This window comes from Excalfactoria chinensis, chromosome Z (genome assembly GCF_039878825.1).
Source record: "Excalfactoria chinensis isolate bCotChi1 chromosome Z, bCotChi1.hap2, whole genome shotgun sequence".
Lineage (NCBI taxonomy): Eukaryota > Metazoa > Chordata > Aves > Galliformes > Phasianidae > Excalfactoria > Excalfactoria chinensis.
The window spans coordinates 35,425,059-35,449,207 of NC_092857.1; the positions used below are offsets into that span (position 1 = coordinate 35,425,059).

General features: G+C 36.6%; 1 protein-coding gene across 1 annotated transcript in view; it reads right to left on the minus strand.

Moving 5' to 3' along the window:
- Nucleotides 1–24,149, minus strand: part of PRUNE2 (prune homolog 2 with BCH domain) — a 129,794-nt gene that overhangs the window by 38,385 nt on the left and 67,260 nt on the right. The window contains exons 7-10 of the mRNA XM_072359109.1: nt 12,550–12,708; nt 5,291–11,795; nt 4,271–4,836; nt 4,031–4,161 (exon numbers count right to left, since the gene is read on the minus strand). Of these exons, the coding sequence (XP_072215210.1) occupies nt 4,031–4,161; nt 4,271–4,836; nt 5,291–11,795; nt 12,550–12,708 (7,361 nt within the window). The remainder of the gene's footprint in view (nt 1–4,030; nt 4,162–4,270; nt 4,837–5,290; nt 11,796–12,549; nt 12,709–24,149) is intronic.

Consider the following 24,149-nt stretch of genomic DNA (forward strand, 5'->3'; position numbering starts at 1 on the left):
ACAAAAGTAGGTTTTAAAGGTTCTATGCTTCCATAATTATTTGTTAATGCAGATGTTGAATGACTTATTTGTTCTTCTTTACTTCTCTGGGCTTCAACTTCATTACTTATAAGTGGAATCACAGAATCACCAATGTTGGAAAAGACCTCCAAGATCATATTTCCCCACAAACCCATGTCCATTTGTACAGCATCTATACTGTTTCTTGAGCACCCACAGGGACAATGACTCTACCCCTCCCTGGTTAGCCTGTCCCAGTGCCTGACCACTCTTCCAGAGAAAAAGTATTTCCTAGTGTCCACCCTGAATCTCCCTTGGTGCAAGTTCAGGACATTCCCTCTAGTTCTATCACTAGTTACAAGGGAGAAGAAGCCAACCCCACCTTGCCACAGCCTCCCTTCGGGGTGTAGTTGAGAGCTACAAAGTTCTCCAAGCCTCCTCCAGACAAAACAACCCCAGTTCACTCAGCCACTGATCACAAGACTTGTGCTCCAGACCCCCACCAGCTTTGTTGCCCATCTCTGAGCACACTCCAGGGCCTCCATGTCTTTCTTGTAGTGAGGGGCCCAAACCTGGACACAGTACTTGAGGTGTGACCCCACCAGGGCTGAGTACAGGGTGATGATCACTTCCCTGCCTCTGCTAACACCACTTCTGATACAAGCCAGGATGCCATTGGCCTTCTTGGCCACCTGGGTACACTGCTGAGTTCATGCTCAGCTGTGTGTTGATCAACATGCCCTGATCTGTTTCTTCCAGCCATTCTGCCCTAAGCCTGTAGCAGTGCCTGGGGTTGCTGTGGCCAAAGAGCAGGACCAGGTACTCACTCTTGTTGAACTTTATCCTGGTGGTCTCAGCCCAGAAATCCAGCCTGCCCATATGTAGGGCCTTTCCCTCAGGAAATTGATACCTCCTGCCTATTTGGTGTCATCTGCAAACTTACTGAGGGTGTGCTCAATCCCTTCATCAAGGTCACCAATAAAGATATTAGACAGGACAGGCCCTGGTACTGACCCCTGGGGAATCGGGGTACATAAACAGCCACTGCTGCCCCCTGAAAATATACTTGTTATGTACAACAGCCATTATTGGTTCAGATTGGTTTCAGTGGAAATTTCCAAGGTTTCTACACCAGCGATCACTGTCTCCTTTCCTTACGGGATGCACTGCATTCCACTACACATTTAAGTGAAAACACTCTTAGTGGTTTACAGAAAATGTCATTATGGTATTTTATGGTTTGGACTTTAATTGAGGAAGCAGTTGAAAAGAGTACACTAAGTCATAAGAATAATAGTCTACATCTGAGATCTGAAAAACTACAAAATGGTATTGTATAACGTATTCAAGTTTTTACTTTCAAGGCCTACAGAAATTCCTAAACAACAGTAGAGTGCCTGACAAAATAGATTCAAGAAATCATAGCAAAAGGAAGTACAAAGTCCCTATTATCTTTCTTGCATTAGTAGAAGTGTGAAAACCAGGGGCTTTTTTGAGGGATCTCACAAGGTATCTTCACATTTCAAAATCTTAACCCCATTGTGCTGAGTTATAAAAGTAATTTAAAAGCAGACACATGGAACAGTTCTCTTTTCCTCTCTAGAACATTAGCATCACCGACAAGTAAGCGTGGCAACTTGAACCCCAGGATGCTGCCTACATGTAATTAGTCAGTGTGACTTAAGCAGGGTCAGCATCTGGCTGCTTTTAATTTAAAATGCTTTTTGTGGAAGACAAAGGACTTAACAGCCAATTTGTTCATATGAGATTTGCAAGCCTACATGTAGTCAGTGTCTTTCAATGACTCCTGCTCTTTCCTTTCCTATTCTTTCCTATTTACTGTTTTCTGCTTTTTTTTTTTTTTTTTTTTGGTGAGTAGAGATGATGAGCATTTTTTGTTTTAAAGATTTTCACTATAAATTACTTGCCTGTTTAAAAAATAAATAAATAAATTCCCAGTGAAATCCAGCGAAGCTGAAAGCGAGGAAGGCTTCCAGGGCTATTTCTAACAAGCAGATCACGTTAGAGCCAAGGAATGCTTAGTTTTTGCAGATAAAGAAATCCAAAGCTACTGTTGCTTGGAGATTTGGGTTGTTTTGTTTTTCTTTTGTATAAAATTGCAGTATTTCAGCTTTTCCTTCTAGAATACATGTTAGAAATTTGGTGAACTGTTTGCAACAAAAATGTGGTAACTAGTATTACTTCTGATGATTTCAAGGTCAAACACTCAGAATTTAGTTTACTTCAGACAGCACAGAATTCAGTGGCATCTATCTCCTGCCACTCTTTCTGAAGATTTGCTCATTTCTTGAGGACAGTAAATTTTATCCTGCATCATCAAAAGTTTTCACTATTCCACAGAAGCAGAGCTATTCTCATCATGTATACTCTTCCAGTTCTGTCTGCTTAGAAACTTAGGCAATTTCAGCCATGGACAGAGCTACCGTGCAATGTATACAACTCAAAATACTGTCTGTTAAAACAACCTAAGATATTAAAAGTTTAAACCTGCAAGAAATTCTGTTACTTTTCAGGGTGCCTGAGACTGAAATTATGTTTAGAATGAACAAAGCACTTTTTCTATATTAAAAACAGCTCAGCTATTACAGTGTCTGATCTTGTGCTACTAACACACTGAAAAATGTGTGAAAACATTTAGAGGAGAGGTATTTTAACAAGTCTGGGGGAAGGTAAAGTGAGAGCTACTGAACTCTTCATTTGTAAATGTTGATAGGCTGTGAACTGCTATGTTTGGATTAATAAAAAGCTATGCTTTTCTATCAGGGATTATTTGTATATGCTGTTACCAAGATCACAGACAGGCATGCCACCTTTGAGGGAAAAAGAGCCTATTGCTAAAACTGTTAGTGAAAATACAAGAACAAAAATGTTTAAAATAACTTGCAAATCAGAAATTGGTAACAGAAGTTGTGGATGTCATGTGCCTGCACTGAAGTGCTTAGGAAAAATAGGCATAAAAGATCAATCAGTCTTGTATTTCACAAAAACAGCATGTTTCCACATTTCATACCAAACACTGTTTTGGATAAGTGTAGCTGAAAAGGAGAAACAAGTAGGAAGAAGTGACATCCCTTTTTTCTACTGGGAATTTTCTTCTGTTGTTTACAAGAATTTCACTATATAAACATCACACTAGTTTCCTTTGTGTAAAATTGCAAGCCTGGCACTTGCAGATTTCCAGGAGAAGTGAAGCCAGACTTCCATGCTTGCATTTCTAAGGCTATCCTGGATCAGTTACAACCTCCTGCTTGCAAAAGATAAGACAATTAACAGAAGTGCTAAAACAAACCAGTTAATGTAGTCCAGAGGGTCACTACTTTCTCTCTGGTGAAGCCAATAAAGCTATCAGCACAGAGACTGTTACATTCATCTGAAGGGAGATGCAAATACACTAAAGCTGTCTCAACTGGCTCTAGGCTGACCTGCCTAGGAAAAATTGCTGCTCAGATCTGATTAGAGCTTGGAAAAGACTACAAAGATAGCAATTTTCCATTTTCCTTTACTTTCTTCTAAAAGCAGTATCTTCTCCTGACCTTACGTGTCTACTGCTTCCCATCTTCACCCAAACATTTTTCCACAAGGCAGAAGTAGTATTTCACTTTAGTGCCTTCATAATCTCATCACTGGCACTGTGCTGCATTTGGATGCGCAAAACCACCAGTACCTAAACCAGGAGATATCCTGAACACCTATGTTTTGGACGTCGATGTAAGTTATGAAGTCTACTGGACTTTGTCACAGACAGATTTTTTTTCTGCAAGGAAGTGGATTAACAATCTTCCAGCATTACAAAAGAGTCCTAATTTGATTCATACTCAAGCAACCAAGAATCAAGATTCTGTTTTGATACAGTGAGGAATATAGTAATACTTAAATCACATAAATAAAATGAGTACTTCAGACTTGAAACTCTTGACATCTCTTAATGATTTCATAGAATTTAGTAACTCTGGTAACTAGTGAACAGAAGACTTGAAAAGAAACAGGTAGTTTGTTTTTTTTTTCTTACCCTGATTTCTCACTCAGTTTTCTTTCACTGCTGAGAAGCGCTGCCTTCTCTTTCAGTTCTTTTTCTGTTAATGTGTTATTCTCAAGCTTCTGTTGATCATTTGTTTCCCATGCACTATTACCATCATCCACCTGCAACACAAAAGCATGTGTTCTTGTGATGTCTAAACTATCATCCTCTGTAGACAACGCATAGAAAGAACTTCTCATGTTCAAATGATTTTGGAAAAGAAATTTCTACCTGAAATTCTGCTTGAGTTTCAAGAGTTGATTCCTGCACTACAGCAGTTTCTGGTACTTTGCCAGAATGCCCAGACTCAAATTTTGGCATCTCTGACTCAGCAGAAATTTCCACAGATGATACATCACTGACTTCATTTTGGCCCAATATAATCCAGCCCTCATCTTGCCCAAATCTTTCTCCTGATTCCCTTTCACCTTCCAGTTTTTGAGGAACAATTGAAGAGTTTGTCTCATTTAAGTTCCATTCAGCCCCAAGAGCAGATTGGTTTTCCTTTTCATTTATTACAGAGATTGACTGAAAGGTATCCAATGGGCCTCGTGAAAAGCCTTCATTAGATTCTGTTTGTCCAGGTACAACATTCTCTTGAAACACAAAATCACTTTCCCTTGCTGAAGATATATTTTCTTCCTCAGTAACAAGGATGTAATCCATTTCCATTGAAGTCGGATCTCTGTGAGCCTGCATTCCCATATCTTCCTTACTCTCTGTACTTTCCAGTTCAGGGCTCTCACAAGAATTTCTTGGCTTTTTCTCCCTTCCAAGCAGGGAAGAAGTGCCAGCTTCTAAAAAAAAAAAACAAAAAAACAAACAAACAAACAAACAAACAAAAAAAAAACAAAACAGGCAAACACAAATTCTTTTTAGTTTTTGGATTACTACTTTAGTCACTATTATTTCTTTAAATCAGTACTATAAGATAAAGTTCCTTTCAGTTTTCTTTGATAGACTCTGTTGGTGTGTACTTGAATTCTACAATATCATAATCATTGTTAAAGATTCTAAGTTAACACCAAAATCACTTCTAAGGGAAAAACAATTCAGTGTCCCTTAGACCGTGCACAAACAACAGAAACAACATCCCAACTTGAAAGTACAAAAGGTTTATGCATGTCTAGAAGAATAATACTAGAAGTACTCCCAACAGCAGAGTGCATCAAGGAGACACACATCTCCACATTCAGCAGTAATACTCCAGACATTTCCTTCTTTCTTTGTCTCATGAACTTGTTTTCTTACCAGCAGGTGATCTTTTATCTCCACCTGGCGGTGAGTCGACATCAGCTGCTTCTGCTTCAGATTTTTCTTTCAAAACCTCAGAAATTCCTAGAGCTACTTGAGACTCTAAGAATGAAGGTACTGACACGTAATTCTTCTGAAGGATCTCTGGTGAAGTGTCAGACACCTGATCTTCGATGTTGTTTTCTTTGGTCATTAGGATGCCTTCATCACCTTCCAAAGGAGTAAGTGGTAAAGGCTTTTCATAAGGAACATCATTACAGAATGGCTGCTTTAAGGGTTCATCCCTTGTACATCTGCTGCTAGAGGGTTCAGTATCAAAAGGCACATGGAATGGTGGACTGTACACCACTGGTGACTGGTCACTGGGCATTTCCTTAAGCAAAGGAGCATCTTTCTCAATTATGTCTTCATATTCTTTTGTTACATTCAGTTGATCTTTTGAATTAGATTCAAAGCCTTCATTATCACCAGGAAGAAAGGATTTGGGAAAAAATAACTGCATATTCTTTGATTCCCCTTCTGTTGCTTCAGTGCCTGCTACTTCTAGCATACCAATTTCACCACATGTGCTCACTGGGATACTAGTGACTGTTGTGTTACAGATGTTATGTTCCAAACCCTTCTGAGATTCATCCAAACACTCTGCTGGTAATTCATCACCCGTTATTGCTATGTGGTCAATATCAGAATACTTTCCAGTTTCAATCATGGCAGCAATTTCTTTCAAGTTCTGCTCTGGTCCATCAGGTAGAGTTAAATTCATGGGAACCAAATCTGTTTGGAAGGTCACTATTTGAGATGAATCTGTTGGTGTTCCTTGACAGCTTACAGGAATATAACTTTCATGGAATGCATCTTTCTGATCTAATGGAGTCACTCCTAAAACCTCACTGGGGATGTTGACTGATTCAGCTGTCTTAAGAACAGGTTTATTTTCTAGATCATGTTCCAAAACTGGAAATTCGAGAGGCTCTTGACAATTAGAAGACATAAGCTGATAGTGTTCGTCAGTCTTTCCCTGATCGTAGTCTTGTGGACTATTACTTTCAGATTCTGCCTCTGTCTTCTCCATTACTAACTGACTCTTTGTATCAGAATCTATCTCTTCACTCTTATTTGACTGCACGTGAGTCATCTGACTATCCAGTCCTTCAGGTTTTACTCTAATCTGGGAAGATGGAATAGAGGCATGTTTAACTTCATATTCTTGGCACACATCTGGGCTGCTTGATGCCTCAGAACTATTGTCTTGCTCACAATGATTTAATATATCAGGACTTTCACTAACTGGTTTCAAAGTGACAAGCTGTTCAGCACTAGTCCACAGGTCAGGTTCTACTGAAAACAACTGATTACCTTCTTTTGTGTTATCTTGTAAAATATCTGGGATAAGTGCAGTTTGGGGAACCAGTACGTTCCACATCGGACTTGACTTCTCTGACATTTCAAAAGATAAGTTTTCTACAGTGAAAGCATGTGGCTGATGGTTATCTTCTAATGTTTCACAGTTGTCTAGCTGTTGTTCTAGGGGACTGAGACTTGCATCTCCCTCATGCCCTTCTGCTTGATCTAGTACTGTGTTTTTTTGATCTGCTATACTTGACACATCTTGTTGATCATGTGAAAAAGGATTCCATGAAGTCAGTTGATTACTCTCATTTGTGGGGAAAAATTGTTCTTTCAAGCCCCTTTCTTCTTTATCATCTAGTATGAAAGGATTATACTGTTTGACCTCCACAGTGTTTTCATTTACTTGACTATCAGAAATATTCATAGGATATAATAGCCTTTCATTTTCTTCTGCATCATAGTACAGGTGAACAGGCTGACTGGCATCATTTGGTTCAGTGGAAGGTGTTTCTGTTAGTTCCTCATTTGGTGCAGATGATCCACAGGACTCCTCCTTACAGTTTGTTACTTGATATGTTTCAGAGTGACTTGAAATAGAACACTGGTCTTCCAACAGGCATTCTTCACAAGCTGGAGAATTCCACCATCCTGAACTATCATATGGAAAGTCAAATGTCCTTACACTGGATTTCCCATCAGTTCCCAAATCAGCTTCCAGTGACAAACTCCACATACCACTTTCTGCAGAGTACTCTTCTTTTTTACCACCAACAGAAGTCATTGTTGCGTCTGCATTCACCTGATACGAATGCGAATCCTCTGTGCTACCCAGTTTTTCACTGCAAAGACTCACTCGAGCCTTACTCTGAAGTGTTTCCCACTGATCTAAATATTCAGAAGTCTCATTGTGCTCCATTATGGTAAAGTCCTCCTGTGATACATCCTGAGCTTTAATTGTTTCAGGATTTTTATTCAACATATCTACAAAGATCTCTTCTGTCACCTCATTTTTTGCATCCAAATTGTCTTCATTTGTTTCAGGACTTGTTGCATTTGATTTTGCATAATCTGCACCAATTTCAGATAATTTGTGCTCCTTGTTTTCATATGTGGAATCTTCATTCAGTTCTTCTGGACATGCCTCTGAATTCTCTGAATCCTCATTTACTTCTGGACTTGATAAAGAGGATACAGTATCATCATCTACATGAGCATTCCAAAAATCTAAGCTTTTAGGAACTTTATTTTGTGCTGTGCTAGTTTCAAATTGTTCTTGACATTTATTCCCAAATTCTTTTACTTTGCAAGCCTCTTTAAGATTTGTATCATTTTTAATATCCCACATATCTTTATTTTCTTTGTGATTACTGTCAACTGGAAGGTCTCCCCACACATTCACTGATGCATCGCTTAAATCAGGGCTTGTTCCACTTGAGTGTGTATAATCATGTATTGAATCACTCCATACATTATTTTCTTCCAAATAACTCCTGATCTGTATATCCTTTGAAAGGCTGCTTGTGGTGGTTGCCATTTCGTGGACTTCACTTGCTTCAGGACTTGTTCCAGGAGACTTCAGATCCTCATGTTGCTGTAAATTCCAAGCAGTTTCAGGAAAACTGTCCTTAAGTGTTACACATAGTTCTCTGCAAAGCGTATCAGCAGATTCTAAATTTTCAGAATTTTCATTTTTCCCTGAAGCTATATTCTGTGAAAATGAATTATCCATCATAGACATATCTGTGATGTCAGGAACGCTGACATAACCAGCAGAAGGACTCTTCTTAAATTTAGTGGGTGGTGACTCATCTATGAAAAAATTTTCATGAGTGCTGCTCAGTTCTGAGCTATTTTCAAAAGACACTAAAGACACTAACTCAGAATTACTCATGTGTGGGTGGTTAGGAACCACTTTACATGAGCCCTCTATTACTTCTCCCAGTGCTTCTGGTGGTTCATTCATCAAAGGAACTGATGTAGTTAAGTGGCAACCAGAATCACTCTTTTCCGAGTCATTCCAGATGTCTGACTTGGCAGGCATTTTAGAAGAATTATTTTCAAAGATACTTTCCATCTCAGGACTTGTTGCATCCTCTGTCACTTTAGTCTCCTTTTCAGCTTTCTCAGTAAGAGGCTGTGATGTTTCACTGTAACTGTAATTTTGTGGTCTGGAGTCATCAAGAGATTCATAATTTCTGTCTTCCTCAGAAGCACTTGAACAAGACTCTGCATCATTTTGTGACAATTCTTTCCTCTCCTCCTGATTGATTAGATTACTCTGATTAGAAAATGACTCATTATCTGTGACGAAGGCTTCCAAACTAAAACTATTCCTTATTTTTTCTAGTGATCTAGAAAACTCAGATTTTGACCTGTTATCTTCTGAATCTGTGTTGCATGAAGGCTCACTGCTGTCTTCTTCTGCTTTGCTGCAAATGTCAGTAACAGTTTGTTTCCCATTTGTTTCATCTGTTGTCTTATATTCCTCTTCTCCTTCCGGAGAGATGACAATGGCATTGTCCCAGCCTTCCTCACAAACCTGCTCAGTTTGTAGATCCCATGAGTTAAGATGTTGCTCTAAATGCTGACTACTCAACTTTTCATCTTCATCTGGAGTGTTTTGTGCTGACTCCTTACTCACTGTCTCACTTCCTAAATCATATATTTTAAGATCCAAACTATTTCCGGCATCTGAAGTTGGTGTAGAAGTGTCTGTGTCTTCTACAGGAGCGCTGCTCAGTGTTTCTATCTTTTCAGCTAAACTTTGTGCAGTATTTACTTCATTCTGTGGTGGTGATAAGTCATTCACTTTTTGACCATATAGTGGTGTAACTCTTCTGTTTTCAGACACAAAAAAGGTGTTTTCATTGGTATGTACCTCATTTGAAAAATACTGATCTGTTGCTTGGTCTGAACTAAGTAACGGTTTAGCAGAGGTAGAAGGAGCAGTACTGTTAGAATTTCTTTCTTGTAATTGGGCATCAGCATTATTTAAGGGTGTGCTCCAGATGTCTGTGTCTTTGGGTCTTGACAAAGGCATGTTTATAGGAGATAATGGTTCATTATTTGCTTTATCAAGTGCTTTTGGTTCAGCCAAATTTGGGCTTATCGACTTATCAGTAATTGTTTCTTGGACAAAGTCTTCACTCACAATTTCTCTTCCATCTTCCACATACGTAGGTGATATATAAGAATCAGATGTCGAGTAATTGGTGTCTGGTGGAGACACACTCAAGTCTTCACCTATATTTGATGAACTAAGATCTGAATGTTTATACAAGAAGGTGTCATCCCAGGGCACCACTATTTCTGTTGCTTCTTTCCTGATGTTTTTATCATAGATATTCCAGGTCCCTACATTTTCAAATTGTGTTGGCCTGTTCTTAGGGTCGCCAAATACAGTTTTTTTCTCTGTTTCTAAAGTGGAGTTATTCTGCATATTGTTGATATCAGAATTTGTATTTTCAGATGACCGACACTCTTCTAGGGAATAACACCTTTTCTTATCCCAGGCTTCTAGAGATACCTGGGCAGTTGAGTTTTCAGTCTCATTGCCTGCTACGATTTCTGAAGAATCTGATAAACTACGTTTTGTTGTGGTCCATTTCTCAGGAACATTCACTGATTTTTTTTGTCTATCCAGCCTGGGCACATTCCAAGCATCTTCTGAGGATCTAGCAATATTTTCTGCCTCAAACTTCATCCAGACATCATAAGAGTCTTCTTTCCCTTCACCACTGCACCATGCATCTGACATAACCGGTGTTGGCTGACTGATCATCCATGCATCAGTAAAATTCTCTGGCACTTGTTCTGTCTCCTCCAAAGAAGCAGTTTGCAAACACAAATGTTCACTGTTTTCCTCTTTTTTCTCTTGTTTTTGATTATTTTGTTTAAACTGATTATCCCACAGACCTGTTCTCGTGTATTCCATTTGCTCAGGCTGTTTTTGGAGGAATATAGAATCTGATGCTCTTCTATCAACATGTTCTCGTAGCAACGGGCTCGTTTTACAATTGTTCCATAGAACAGGGCTTTGAAATACAGGTTCTTGTTCACTTGAACTCCACGTATCAGCATTTCGGGACTCTAAGTCAAAGCCATCCCACCAGCTTCCATATCTAACACGTGACTGAGAACACTTTGTGTCGTCTATTTCATTTATTTTCTGAATGACTTCTTGTGGGAAAAATAAAGGCTGCCCATTATCTAGTGGTGAAGTTTCTACAAGGCTGTTCATTGGAGTCGGTGGAATTCTTGAATCAGCAGATTTCAACATTTCTGGTGAGGAAGTATCACACTCAACTAAATTAATCAAATTTGAAGTTTTCTCAAACATTTCTTCTGGGTTCACATCAAATTCAGCTAAGCTATCTTCATTCTTTGTTGACATAACTAGGTCAGTTGAATAATTTGCCATATCACTTTCTAGCAAGTTTGCTTCATCATGTTCCTTCTGCACAGCAAGTTGTTGCCCTTCTGATGAATCACTATTAAGGAAATAGTCATCTGCTGGAGAGCAGTCAACAGAATGAGAAGATGATTCAGATGGAGCTGTAACCATTGGCGCTAGATCAAAATTGAAAAGGTCGAAGTTACCACTGCTGTCTCTGGATTGAGGTTTTTGTTCTTCTGCTATTGCTCCTTCAGGAATAGGGCTGCAGGAATCAAAGCCAGGCAGAAGACTATGATGGGAAACAGCACCTTCTGCAACCGGGCTGTCGTCACTAAGGAATACAGAGCTCTCCTTGGAAGACCGGCTGCTTCTAATGGTAGCCAAGCCACTGTCTGGACTCACAAGGTCTACATTAAGATCAACATGGGCTTGAATGGATCCATTTAGATCCTGCGGATTTTCTATAAAGTTGACAGAACTGGGCTGTGGTTCTACATCTGAACCATATAACTCCATAATACCAGAAGACCCTTGTGAAAGGGGAGCACTTCCAGCAACAGCTTCAGTAGAAGATGTTCTACTGTTTGATACCATTTCTGGTTGTCTTCTATTCATGACTTCCTTAATGAGAAGAAAAATTTGATCACAGGTCACCAAAGAATTTTCTTGATGATAAATAAGGATTTGGTCACATCCACACTCCAGTGGATCCAGCTCCAAGCAAGGATTTTGACACTCTTCTAATTCGCAGCAAATCTGTTGAAAAATGTTTCAAAAGCCATTACAATCAGGTCACAGACTATTCCACTGTGCAACACAGCCATAGCAATCTATTCCCATTTACCAACAACAGACGCTTCACAAACACTAAATAGACAAAATACTAAAAGTTGGTATAAAATATATATTATGCAATCAGTTATAATGTTTACATGAAATTATACAATTTGACTTTCAAGTTTATTTTTCATTAGTAAAAGAAAATACAAATATTTAGTTATTGCCTTAAGAAATCTTAGAAAAACATATTAAGGGTATATAAGAAAAGAATTTCTAGAATAATCAATTTCATAAAATATTTATGTTGATCCTGAAACATGTTGATATGTTGATATGTTGATCCTGAAAATCCTGTGAAACAATAGGGTCCTTTAGATTCCTAAAATGGTAAGCTTTTAAGACAAAGATAATGGTACAAGATATTGCCCTGTGATGATTTCCTCAACTTGGTTACAAATACACAGGAAAAAGACAACAGCATCTAACTTTAGATAAGATTTTGTTGTAGAAATAATTTAACTGAATTTCAGAGCTTAAATTATTTATTGATAAAATACAGAAATATGAGTCTTGGTCACTTTCATTTACATGATTGTTCATGACCCACAATAAAAGAGTAGATCACAGTCACTGTCCTTTGTGACATTATGTGTATTGTATATCACAAAATAAAACTAAGCGAAGTATTTTTCAAGAACAATAAGTGTAAATTCTTTTTTCAGGTACTTACTTGATTGCCTAGCTCTAAGTTTTCTGAGTATACTGCTATTTGCCGTTTTGTTTGTTGCTCATCTGATAAAGCGTTGGCCAAAATGACAAGTACATCAAACCCATATTTATATATGAAAGCTTTCAGATCACCAATGAGATTCCCGTGTAATGCACAGTCCTGAAATAAGGAAAGAAATGTAGAGGTCAGTGTATTTTTCTCACTCTTTCCATCCAAACTTGTGGTGAAAACAGTCAGAAACACTAATATACAACAGTGGTTCTAAATGCCAATAGAACTTACTGACTAGTACAACGTAAAATTAGCTAGATTTTGCAGTATAAGTTATTCATTCTTTTTTTCTGACTTGGGGCCATAATGCATGAACAACACATGTCCCTCTTCACTCATCAGCTCTGAAAATTGCTAGTGAAGAAATTACCAGAAACTCTTTTTCCCCTTTATGTTCCTATTTGTATTTGATTTTTTTGTTTTGTTTTGTTTTTTATCTTCAAGTTAAACACAATGTCATATTCTATAATAGTTGTGATGCTGCCAAGCTACACTGGCCCTGAATAAACAGCAGTTCATCATAAATACAAAACAACTGTATATGCAGATTGGCGTATTATTCCCTTGCATCTGTCTTCTACCTGATAAATTACTGGTTTGGTTAGATAAATACAAATACTATTTATTAATCTGCTTTAAATGTGTCCACAAAATGCCTCTCCCTCCCTTATTTTTTAAGTCGAACTTAAAAAAAAAAAATCTTTTTGTTGAGAGCTTTGGAAGTAGATTCTTCCCTAGATTAGAAATGAAGTTCAGCTTTGATGTTTGCACAGCATGCAGTAATATGTTCTGCATGAAAATTGTGCAGATTATTGCACAAGAAGTCAGTTTACTGATGAACATTCAGATGTAAATTCTGAATAAGGAGATTCAGTGAAGAATTATGGTGAATAAGGTTTAAATGTCCTAACACGTCTCAGCTGGGTGCCAAGAGGAAGCTTGCAGTCCAATTGCAGTTCTGTTCTACAAGGTGTTCAATACTGCAGACACAGTAAATCAATTACAGGTCTAATAAACATTCTAGCTTCATTATGCCTTAGCTTCCAAATTGTTTCTGTATTGCTTGAATCAATTGAAAATGCAAGGAATTAAACATTTTCTGCTAAAATCAACTGACTGAACTAGAAGCTTCATGGAAGGAACACTGACTGGGACAATTTCTGCCTGACTGTGTCCATATCCATTGTTGGTCTCCATAAACACTCAGTAAGAATCAACAAATGTGTGCCATTTTTAATGCAAGAAGGAATTCAGTGACACATCCTTGCTTCAGACACACTTCCATGTCACACACCATTTTGTTGGACTCTTCCTTTGCTGCCATCTGTCACGTGGCAATAAAATGTAATGGAATATTGGTGGGAATGTTCGGTGCTATAACACCAACATCTGCCTCTTCCATGGTGGGCCAACATAATAGAATTAATATAAAATGGAGGCATTACTGTGGGAGCCATCCTTGCTCCTACAGTCTAGTGACCAAAAGAGGGAAATCCTTCTGCAGCCAGGATACGCTCAGTGTGCTTTACGAAGACCACTGCCAGTTCAGTGCTACACCTTTCAGGGCTCTCACAACATAAAGGACATACAACCATGGCATTCTCTTCTAAAAAACAGTATTTTAAATATACCTTACAGAGTCTGCTTCTCTTTCTCTTTCATAATGCACCAGCACTGCCTACTGCAAAACACTCAGAGCAGCACAGGAAAGAGTTTAGCTGTGCTACCACTAAACACCATGTCTTTAAACAAAACATACATATTACATATGGATTTAAGAATCTAAGATAGAAAGTTTTACAGTGACATCAAATCAGCAATAATACTGAGGATGTCATTAAAGTGTGTCAAAATATTGGCCCACGTCAAGCAAAACAAAGTGATCACAGCTAATTTGTTACTTTATACCACAATCTTACCCACAACAATCTGACAAAATTTTCAGTATTCATCAGAGGTATGAAACCCAAGACTGCTTTCATTCTGCAGCATCATGACAAATATGTATGCTTATCACCCTATTACATAAACATTTACTCACATTCAGTTAATACCTGAGAAGTTACTAAAATTTCCCAAACATAGTCATTTTAGTAACCAACAATAAATATTTCTCAGAATTTGTTAATTCAATGCGTGTCCACAAATGAAAAGAAGATAATGCATTAAAATAATGGGTCAAAAAGTAGATTTGCTGGAAGACATTGTAGCTGAATAAAATCAAGATCAAATTATACATCTTACAGCTTCATGACTCTATCATATAGATTTTTCTGATTGACTGGACTATAAATCAAAATATCTAAATAATTGTTATTTCTTTAAATAGCAAAGGTAACTTTTTTAGCAATATTAAATATTACTGATCAATTTTTAACACTTATTTTAATTCCACCTCCACATTTCCATGAATTTTATTCTTGTTAACTATTGCTGCCAGCACAGTACAAACAAGACCCTCACACGCATTAAAATCTTCAAACAGACTTTCATTAACAAGAAACTCTTATATAAAACTACCAAAGACTATAAATTGAAAGATGTAATAGACATACAAAATCTTCCACAAATTTGTGGAGTAAATAACTAGAATGTTGTATGTATTATAAACACTAACAGAAAATAAATCATCTCTTTCAAAAATGAAAAACAAACAAAAAAAGAAGCTGTCTCATCCCAAAATGAGTACAAGCTCTGTGAAATACATTGATGAATTTGCACAATAGGAAATGCACTGCAAGGTGGTCGAAGTGTGACAAAGGTCAAATTATTCATTTTTTACTAATTTATTACTAATTCTTAACAACTCAATGAACTTCTGATGTATTCTGCAACACAACCAGTTCACTCATTATGAATTTCTGTTGTGAAACGCATTACAGATTTTATGCAGGCTGCATACTTGCTAGAACATATTTCTCTGAAACTCAGTTTTCTTACAGGAACTTAACGGAATAGCTAAAATGAGTATAGACCTGGGCAGACCCCAAAAACAAGCAAAGTCTCTAAAAAATACTCAAAGCAAACTGGTAATTTCTCCCTTTCTACACTTTCTGATTTATGAAGATAACAGCCAATTACCCGAGTGATCACTGTAAATGTACATTACATACACTTCTGATTCTTCTGAGCTAACTGTGTCAATATTAACCTGATCAAATCAAGAACAAACTGTCTCTTTTGTTCTTCACACTCCTCACATGGAGAGCACAATATGGCTTTTGTCAGAGATGCTCCATCATTTTGGCTTAAGGAAACTGTCAGTACAGTTTGGGATTCGTTATTCATGGGCAGATACCCTGATGGGTCTAATGAAGCCTTTCTGCTGACAACTCATTTGCTAAAAATACCCAGCCATCACAAAATATAAATGAGGAATATCACTGCAACCCATTACAATTTTCACATCCAAAACAATTATCACTATCCAGAAGTAAATATATGCTGCTTCATACTGTATTTTCTTAATATTTCATGGTCAGTTCTGTTGTATCCCAGTTTGTTTCTATGTGATCACTGATAAAACTTTATGACATACTTAAATTGCAATATAATAGGGTAAACACCAATGTTATGGCACACATGCAGAGCTAACAGTCTGTGTGCCATTTGTTGTAAATCCAGCTAATTACTAGAAGCCCCCACGTAAAATAAAAATTAAAGAAGAAGAAAAAAAAAAAAACAAAAACAAAAACAAAAAAAAAAAAACAAACAAGCAAAACAAACTCAATTTTGCATAGAAGTTATCAGGTAAAGTTGCTAAAAGCAGAAAACAGTATGAACAGAATAATGCTTATAAGACTACACCAGATTATTCACTGTTTGACCTCTTCTTTGTATCAGCATCACAGCTAAAAATATACTACACATAATATATCTTTCCTGTAAGAAATTACTCCACTTATCTGCTATGCATTTCAATCTATGAAATAACAGCTCTGTTTTACCAGGATTTACCAATCCTCTGAAAAGAACAAAAGCAGCAGCTAACTCTGCTGTCAGTTTCTAACCCTTTCCTCTTAGGGCTGCTATCTAAAGTTTCCAAAGAAAAAAAGGAATCAGTCCCAAACTGAAGAGGAGGAGAACAGTTACCTGAAAGCTTGTTCCACCATGTCTTACAGTATCCCCTATGACAACTGATTAAGCTCGAAGCTTCCTGAACTTAATTTAGTAGGAAATGTAACCAAGAAGTACCTCACTATGAAACACTCCACAGAATATGTGATTAATGTCTGTTCCGAATTGACCTCACTTCCCATACCGTAGGCAATATCTTGATTTTTACAGTTTCAATCATCTTAATCAAAGGCAGAACAACTTAAAAAATAAAGCAAAGAAAGAAGAATTCATCTATAATAAGATTCACTGAACAAAGCACAATCATTTAACTGTGTTTAGCCACTTCCGTGCCTTTTCTACACCATTGGTCTACTTTCAGTTAACACTTCTTAGCAGTGATCAAATCTTTGTGAAATAAGATTACAACTAAACAACTTTTTTTGCACATTAAACAAGTAAAAATTCTGTTTTCAAATTCAGGCTTGACCAACCTGATAAGCAAAATAATATACATATAAAAAAAAAAAAAGAAGAAGAAGCTGCTCATGTAATCAGCCAATCTTCTGTTATTTCAGCAAGCTGAAAGTTTTGAATTTAACAGTTAGGGTACCATGTCTCCACATCTCATAAGAAATTACAATAACATATATCAGAAGGACACCACAATGTCCTGTTCTGCTCAGCACATTCACCCTCCCACTGGAGCACCTGCAAATGGTGCTCAGAAGTGGTAAGTGAGGATCACTAACAAAAGCAAGAACTGGAACTCTACACTCAGTGAAAGGAATACCAATTCTTAACCATAAGCAAAACAACCTCCCACAACCTCAGCAGCCTGAAGCTAGTTTTGCTGTGCCTTCTGCTGCATGTGCACATAATACTCAAAGAACAAAACAAATCAGAAGTGCTCAAGATATCCTGAGAAGGTGCTGCTTCTACTGCCTGACATAAACATCAAGTACTTAATATAAACAAGCACAGGTAACAGGGTGCACGCAACTGCTAAATCAAGAAACAAAACAATAGCAGAGGTATTAAAGAAGGGATGTTCATCATCTTGTCTAGGGAGCCATCAATGAAGACCCTTACTTACTGCCAAATTCAAAGTTTGTAATTTCTCTCGATGAATATATTCTGTAATGAGAAAATCGTGATTGATAAAAATAGAACTGCCATTTTTAAGCTTTTGTATTTTATTTTTTAAATGGAAGAACACTGAGTAGTTTGGAGTATAAAATACAGCAAAACATATAATTTTCGAATTTAGATGCCTAAATGCCACCCCCCCTTTTCAGATATGTCTTTTAAAATATCAGCCTGTGTAATATAATTAAAGAGATGAAAATCATAGCAATACGTCTTCTGCTGCAAGGAGGGAACCACTGGTAAAATGTACTCTCCAGGCCACTTTGAAGGATAAACTAAGTAAGAACGTATTTTTCCTATGCAAACTGCATATACAGTGAAGTCTCCTATTTAGAAAGCACAGGTATAGGTAGCCAAAGGCTAAAGATAAAGGAAGTCTGAGATCTGCCCACATATCATAATAAAACATAATCTACACAAAATATACAAAAATTCACACAAAATGAATAAATAACCTCTATGCTAAAGTAATTTCTATACAATGTAATACATTACTCTCCTCAGAAACTTATAAGATGAAAAAAAAAATAAAATGGCACTTTTATGTCTTAATACTCAACAGACCATGTGATTGTAGCATATATTTCTTATTCTCCTTGGTGTTATAGTTCTTTGTCATTCTAGCTTAGGAATTTCATCTGATTTTTCCATAGCTTGTAAAACAATTAAAAAATACTGGAAAAGCCACAACCTACCACTTCAGTGACAAGGCTCATTTAATCACATACAATATTTATTTGATTTCACTTTTGACTGATTAGCAAGTGGTAACAAGCAAAAGGCTGACTTGCTAGAGTGATGAATTAAAACATAAGAAAAAACATCATGAGAATCTATATATTGACCATGAGCTGTCCATTTTACCCAGACAAACCTCAAGTGTAAATCTGTATGCCATAATTCATACCTTACAAAAAGCTCCCATGCAAACATGCTAACAAAAACACATTTCTGGCTGTCAAGAAAATTTCTGGCAGAATTAATCAACCATTCATCCATTCAGGCTCTTTGCATACCCTTTTGTCAAAGAGGGAATACTAAGAGATTTCTTTCCTCTCCTACTCACTCATTGCAATGGTTTTTAGAATCCATCAAGCTTGAGTTGATTTATTGAACTGTCTCATAGCTCAGCAGTATAACTATAGCAAATGAACTGGTAACTTCTCCAAAAACAGCAGTGATTAAACAATATCTGGTTTATTTAATTCCTTCTAACTTCAGATCTGGAGTAATTTTTTAAAGGGGCTGACCTGAATTCTTTAAAAGTTTTATCTCCAATTTTATACCTGTGTTTTCAATCTTTTCTACTTATTTACTCTATTTCAATATTTGACAGAAATATTTTTGATTTACAGTGGTCTGACTCTAGAACCACCAATATCTTTCATGCTACCTCATATGGTTCTATCACAATTGATACTTCATACAAAAATTCAGTAGTCAGAGACGATATTGCCATGTACTTTTATGTAATCTATCTTATTTATTATGTTCTGCATACTCAATAATAATTACCCAGTTAAAGTATCTACCTATTTATTTAATTACATAGACAACATTGCATTCATATTGAACTATTTCTGTATTTATCTGATTCCACCACTGGTAACGAGAACTGTTATAAAAGTAGTTAAGGCACAAAAAATAGAGATATGACAAGCAGTTTGAAACACTGTTTAAACACGGATTTTATTGCTGAACATCGTCCATTGAACCCCATGGAGCACATTTATCACTCACCAGATCTGAATTTTTCTTCATAAAGATATATGACCTTTGCCTATTAGATTTCATTAGCAGGGCACCATACAAGGCTCCTCTGCAGATGACAGGATAGAAAGCTAAACAACCTCGCCTGAAGGATTTGTGAGAACAAGCCCATCTTCAATCTTTGTCCCTGGGAGGCACTTCTAACACCTGCCAACCACAGCACTATCATCAGAAAAACATTTAGAGATTTATCTTCAGGCTGGTGATTATAAGAGATAATTTGTTTGGAGTATGGATAAAGTTGGTCTAGCATAAACAAACTAGAAGCTCAAATTATACGATGAACCTCATTAACTATTGATTTAACCACTACAAATCCATGAACAAATGTTGTATCAAAATGTTAATTCTTCCTAAAGATATAATCAAGAGGAAAAAAAAGGAAAAAAAAAAAAACAAAAAAAAAAAAACAGCTAAGTCAAGATAGTTTAAAAATGCTGAACTATTCTTATGGTTTTCTTTCAATACTTGCAGCTTCAGTTTTAAATGGAGACTTGCCTCATCATTAACAATAACAGTATTTTATTGCCAGTTTCCCATGAACATACAGTTTTGTCTGTCAAAAAGTGATGTATCCCTTTGTTCTGGCTACTACAGAGGAATGAAAGCATGAGTTCTCCTGTATCTTTTTTGCTTGGAGACAGCAGAACAAGACATAATGTAAAAATTTTCCAGTTGCAAGAAGAAAGTAATATTGTAAATGGATACTAACACAGCCTGAAAAATTATACATATATAATTTACATTTTATCAGTTCTACATATCATTTGTGGCTGTAACTGAAAGTAACTTCCTTCTAATCACTGAAAATTACCTTCATTCAAGCTAATTAATCATCTGCTCTTCAGCCAAGAGCGTATTTAGAAATAATGTAGTATAGTTGGTCCTGAAGACATTAGGTGCTTGCTTTCATACAGTGGAAGCAAACACCATCACCTTCTTGCTAAGGGATAGAAAAGTGCTGTGAGACTTCCAATTGTAATCCAGACAGAGCAGCCAGCCAGTGTCTCAACAGGACATTCTCAGGGGGCCCCACAGAATACTAGTTCACACTGCCACTGCCCCACATTCCTTCCTCCTTAATTCTACTCTACTAGGGAAAATAAAAAAGCTCATTTGTTAATAGGAAGTAGAAGGAAACCTCCAGCTTTTCTTCCAATGTGGCAATCTAAACAAATCACTTTGTGTTACTTGTACTTACCATCGTTGTTATTTTAAGATAGAGTTGACTGTAAATACAACAAAAATCTTTCAGATGGGACTCAAAAACTTGCTGCCAGATGAAGAAGAAAAACTTAAGAAACTTTTGGATATAAGATTATCTCTCAGTTTAACTTCTTCTAAAAAGGAATGGTATTTGAATTAATAAGATTAGTTCGCCTGTATTAAAAAAACTAAAAAATAAAAATCTGCTACAAAATATTTCCTTCAATTTGAGTGTTTATTACACAGCAATGAAGTAATACAGATGGAGTCCTTCCATGCAAATGGACCTTAAATCTTTTTTAAATTGTTCAGAGATTAAGAGGCAATGTTAAATGCCAAGTTACTGATTTTTTTTTTATTTATTTCATCACATTTACTTTGCTAATTCATGTAAGTATTTCACAGTCTAACTATATTAGTAAAACACAGTTATTTACAGTGAAATAGCTGTAACAGTTATTTACATAGAAAGGCAAATAAATTACCAAGATATTATTGATTTGAGTCTATGAAAACATTCAGATTTTTGCAGGACACAAACCTTTTCTCTCCATTAAAAGCTCTATTCTGAAAATGATTCGATGACTATAAAATCAAAGGAATCATTTGTGGAAGGTTCAGATGTGGTTCTTTTGTTACATTCTAAGGCCTTTCCATTTTGATTTTTCACCATTTTCCAGTAATTGCTGAAGTATTCTATTTCTTCCAGTTCCCCCTTCTTTTTTTTTTTTTTCAGATTTTCTAAACATGGTCTGTGTTTCCTTTCTTGGTCTTTTGATTCTAAAACATTATTCTCAAAAAATGTACTTCATCCATTCATTCTCCTTCCTCCAAAATATTATTTATTCAAAAATTTTCCTTCTCCAGCACTCCCAACTGCAAACATTTTTTTTTTTACTTCCCTTATTACCATTTATGAGCTGTGTTCCCATTTCCTATTTCTTAGTCTCTTTCCTTTTACAACTGTAATCTCAGCTATAACAACAGAAACCATTTCAAGTATTTAGTTTTTTTATAGGTCTTTCTTGTTGCCCCAAATCAGTCTAACTACAAATACAGTTTCCTGTTGAAGCAAAATGCTCTTTGATTGCACCTCAGCCTTTATTCTGCTTTTAACCCTTGTTTCACTGTTTGTGTTTTCACTTGGGCAGCAGAGATGTTCTGCTTTGAAATGTTCCAGCTGAATCTCTGGATATTCAGAAGTTGATATAGCACTTATGATCACTAAGTGGTCATTCTAGAAGTATAAAGAAATAGGCAAATTCAGAATGGAAATAATCAGAAACTGATGAAAAGTCTCTCACTGAGATCAAAGGATTTGGACCAATAATATACCTGTAAGTATTCTCCACATCAGCAGTCTCCTCACACTCTTCCAGGCATCCAAGTTTAGCAAAATGTCCTTCAATGGAGTCAAAGTTCTCTGCTATATGTATAATGATTCTAGAAAAGTAATTGCAATTATTCTGACTGTCAAGTTTGCTCTGCATGCTGAATGTCTAGCACCTTGCTTAGCCACAAAATATCCATGTTACCTTGTTCAGTAGCCCTCATTTGGAAAATAGAGCCAAGAGCAGCCTGGTTTCCATGCTCATTCAGTTCATCTCTATACTGAGGAAGGCAAACATAGTTTTCCAAGACACAGTGAAGAAACAAATGGGGCTCTATGCGTTTTCAGTGGAGCCAGCCTTAGCCTGTTTCTAAACAGTAACTAGGAACTGGACAGAGAGCATCAAATAAGGTACACTGAATTTTGTCACTAAGAAAAAAAAAAAAAAAAGAGAGAGAGAAAAGAAAAGCCAAACAAGTTTGCTTACAAATATGAATAGCGATTCATTTTCTTGTAAATCACTTAAGTTTTCCTAAGGATTCTTCTAATACGAACTTACAGTTATGCAAGCAAAATGCCTTTAGCAACTCATTTGTTAAACAGTCAGTTCCTTCACAAGAGATAAAAGGAGTCATTATCAACGCATGCAAAACCCGGATAAAACAAAGTTATTTGCAGATGCGTCTCAGAAGACACAGGGCTACACTGGGCGGTAGTTAAGCAGTGGCATCCATGCCTGTTTTACATTTGCAGGAGGTAAGACAGCAGATTTTACTGCTTAGATTATTTAAGTTTCAAAGTACAAGTTGTATTTAATGTAGATTTTGGACATCTACTGGCACACAAAATGTAGTTCTCCAGCAGAAATGCTGTACTGAGGTTATGTGTTTCATAAAGTCATGCTTTGTGCTCTCTGTGGATGGGTAAAAGTGAAAACTGATACAAGGCAAGGCAGTGCCCTGCATACAACTCAGAGTTAACCACCCTGAAGCACAGGATCAAGCCTCTGCTGACACTGGCATGCAAATCTAGCTTAACAGACATTCGCCCTCAGGGCCCGAGGCAGCTGAAATACATTAATATGGTTTAAATTTTTCTTGATAGTTAAAAAGAATGCTCAGCGTTTAGAAAGAATCGTATATAAGACAACGTAAGAAGGAAAAATAAAATGTTCCCCCCTCCCCCCCGCCCCCTTTTTTTTTTTTTTTTTTTTTTTTTTTTTTTTTTTTTGAACTAAAGGAAAATATTACATTTGGGCCTTAAATTTGGTTGGTGCAGCATACAAAAAGGGTTGTAAATTATAGAAAGTAGTTAAGGCACTAGAATCCCAAACCGAGCCTGATCTCTCCATGTCCTTAGTTACCTGAATGGACAGCCAAATTGTACAGATGCTGTTAAGTAGATAAATATATTCAAAACAACAAACTCGTTAAATACACAGCACATATCGTTAGCCACTGGCATGCCATGCATGGCTGTAATGCCTTAAAATCCTTTATTTAACCTCCACGAATGCAGTCATGTATTTTTTGAAGCATCTAACACAGGAGGGAAAGAAAAAAGTACTTATTAGCAATATCATAGCAAAAGTTCCTCCAATGAAGCTAGCAGCCACTTAAAGAATTATATACTGTTGCTCACTAACTTCACTGTAGCGTGTTGGAAAATTATTGTTTTAAGACTGAGGGTTTGAATAAAATGTTAAATTTGTGTTCCTTCAACATTTAGGTAAATTAAGTACAGATATGGCAACCAAAATGCATATATGCTCAGAAATAGTTTGTATTTCAAATGTATCCAGAAATTTTTGAAGTCTGGGAAAACAAGAAATTCATGAACAAACCTCTGTACAAACACCTTTTTGATAAAGCCCATAGCTAAGGCTTTCTATCCTATCAGGTCGTTTTTAGAATGCTTTCAATGCAATTACTTTATGAAAGTGATGTCTGTATATTCAGGACCTCACTTCTTTTCTAAAAATATTTTTGAAAATAATATAATGTAAATAAGAAAACAGGGACTCCAAAAGGCATCCATG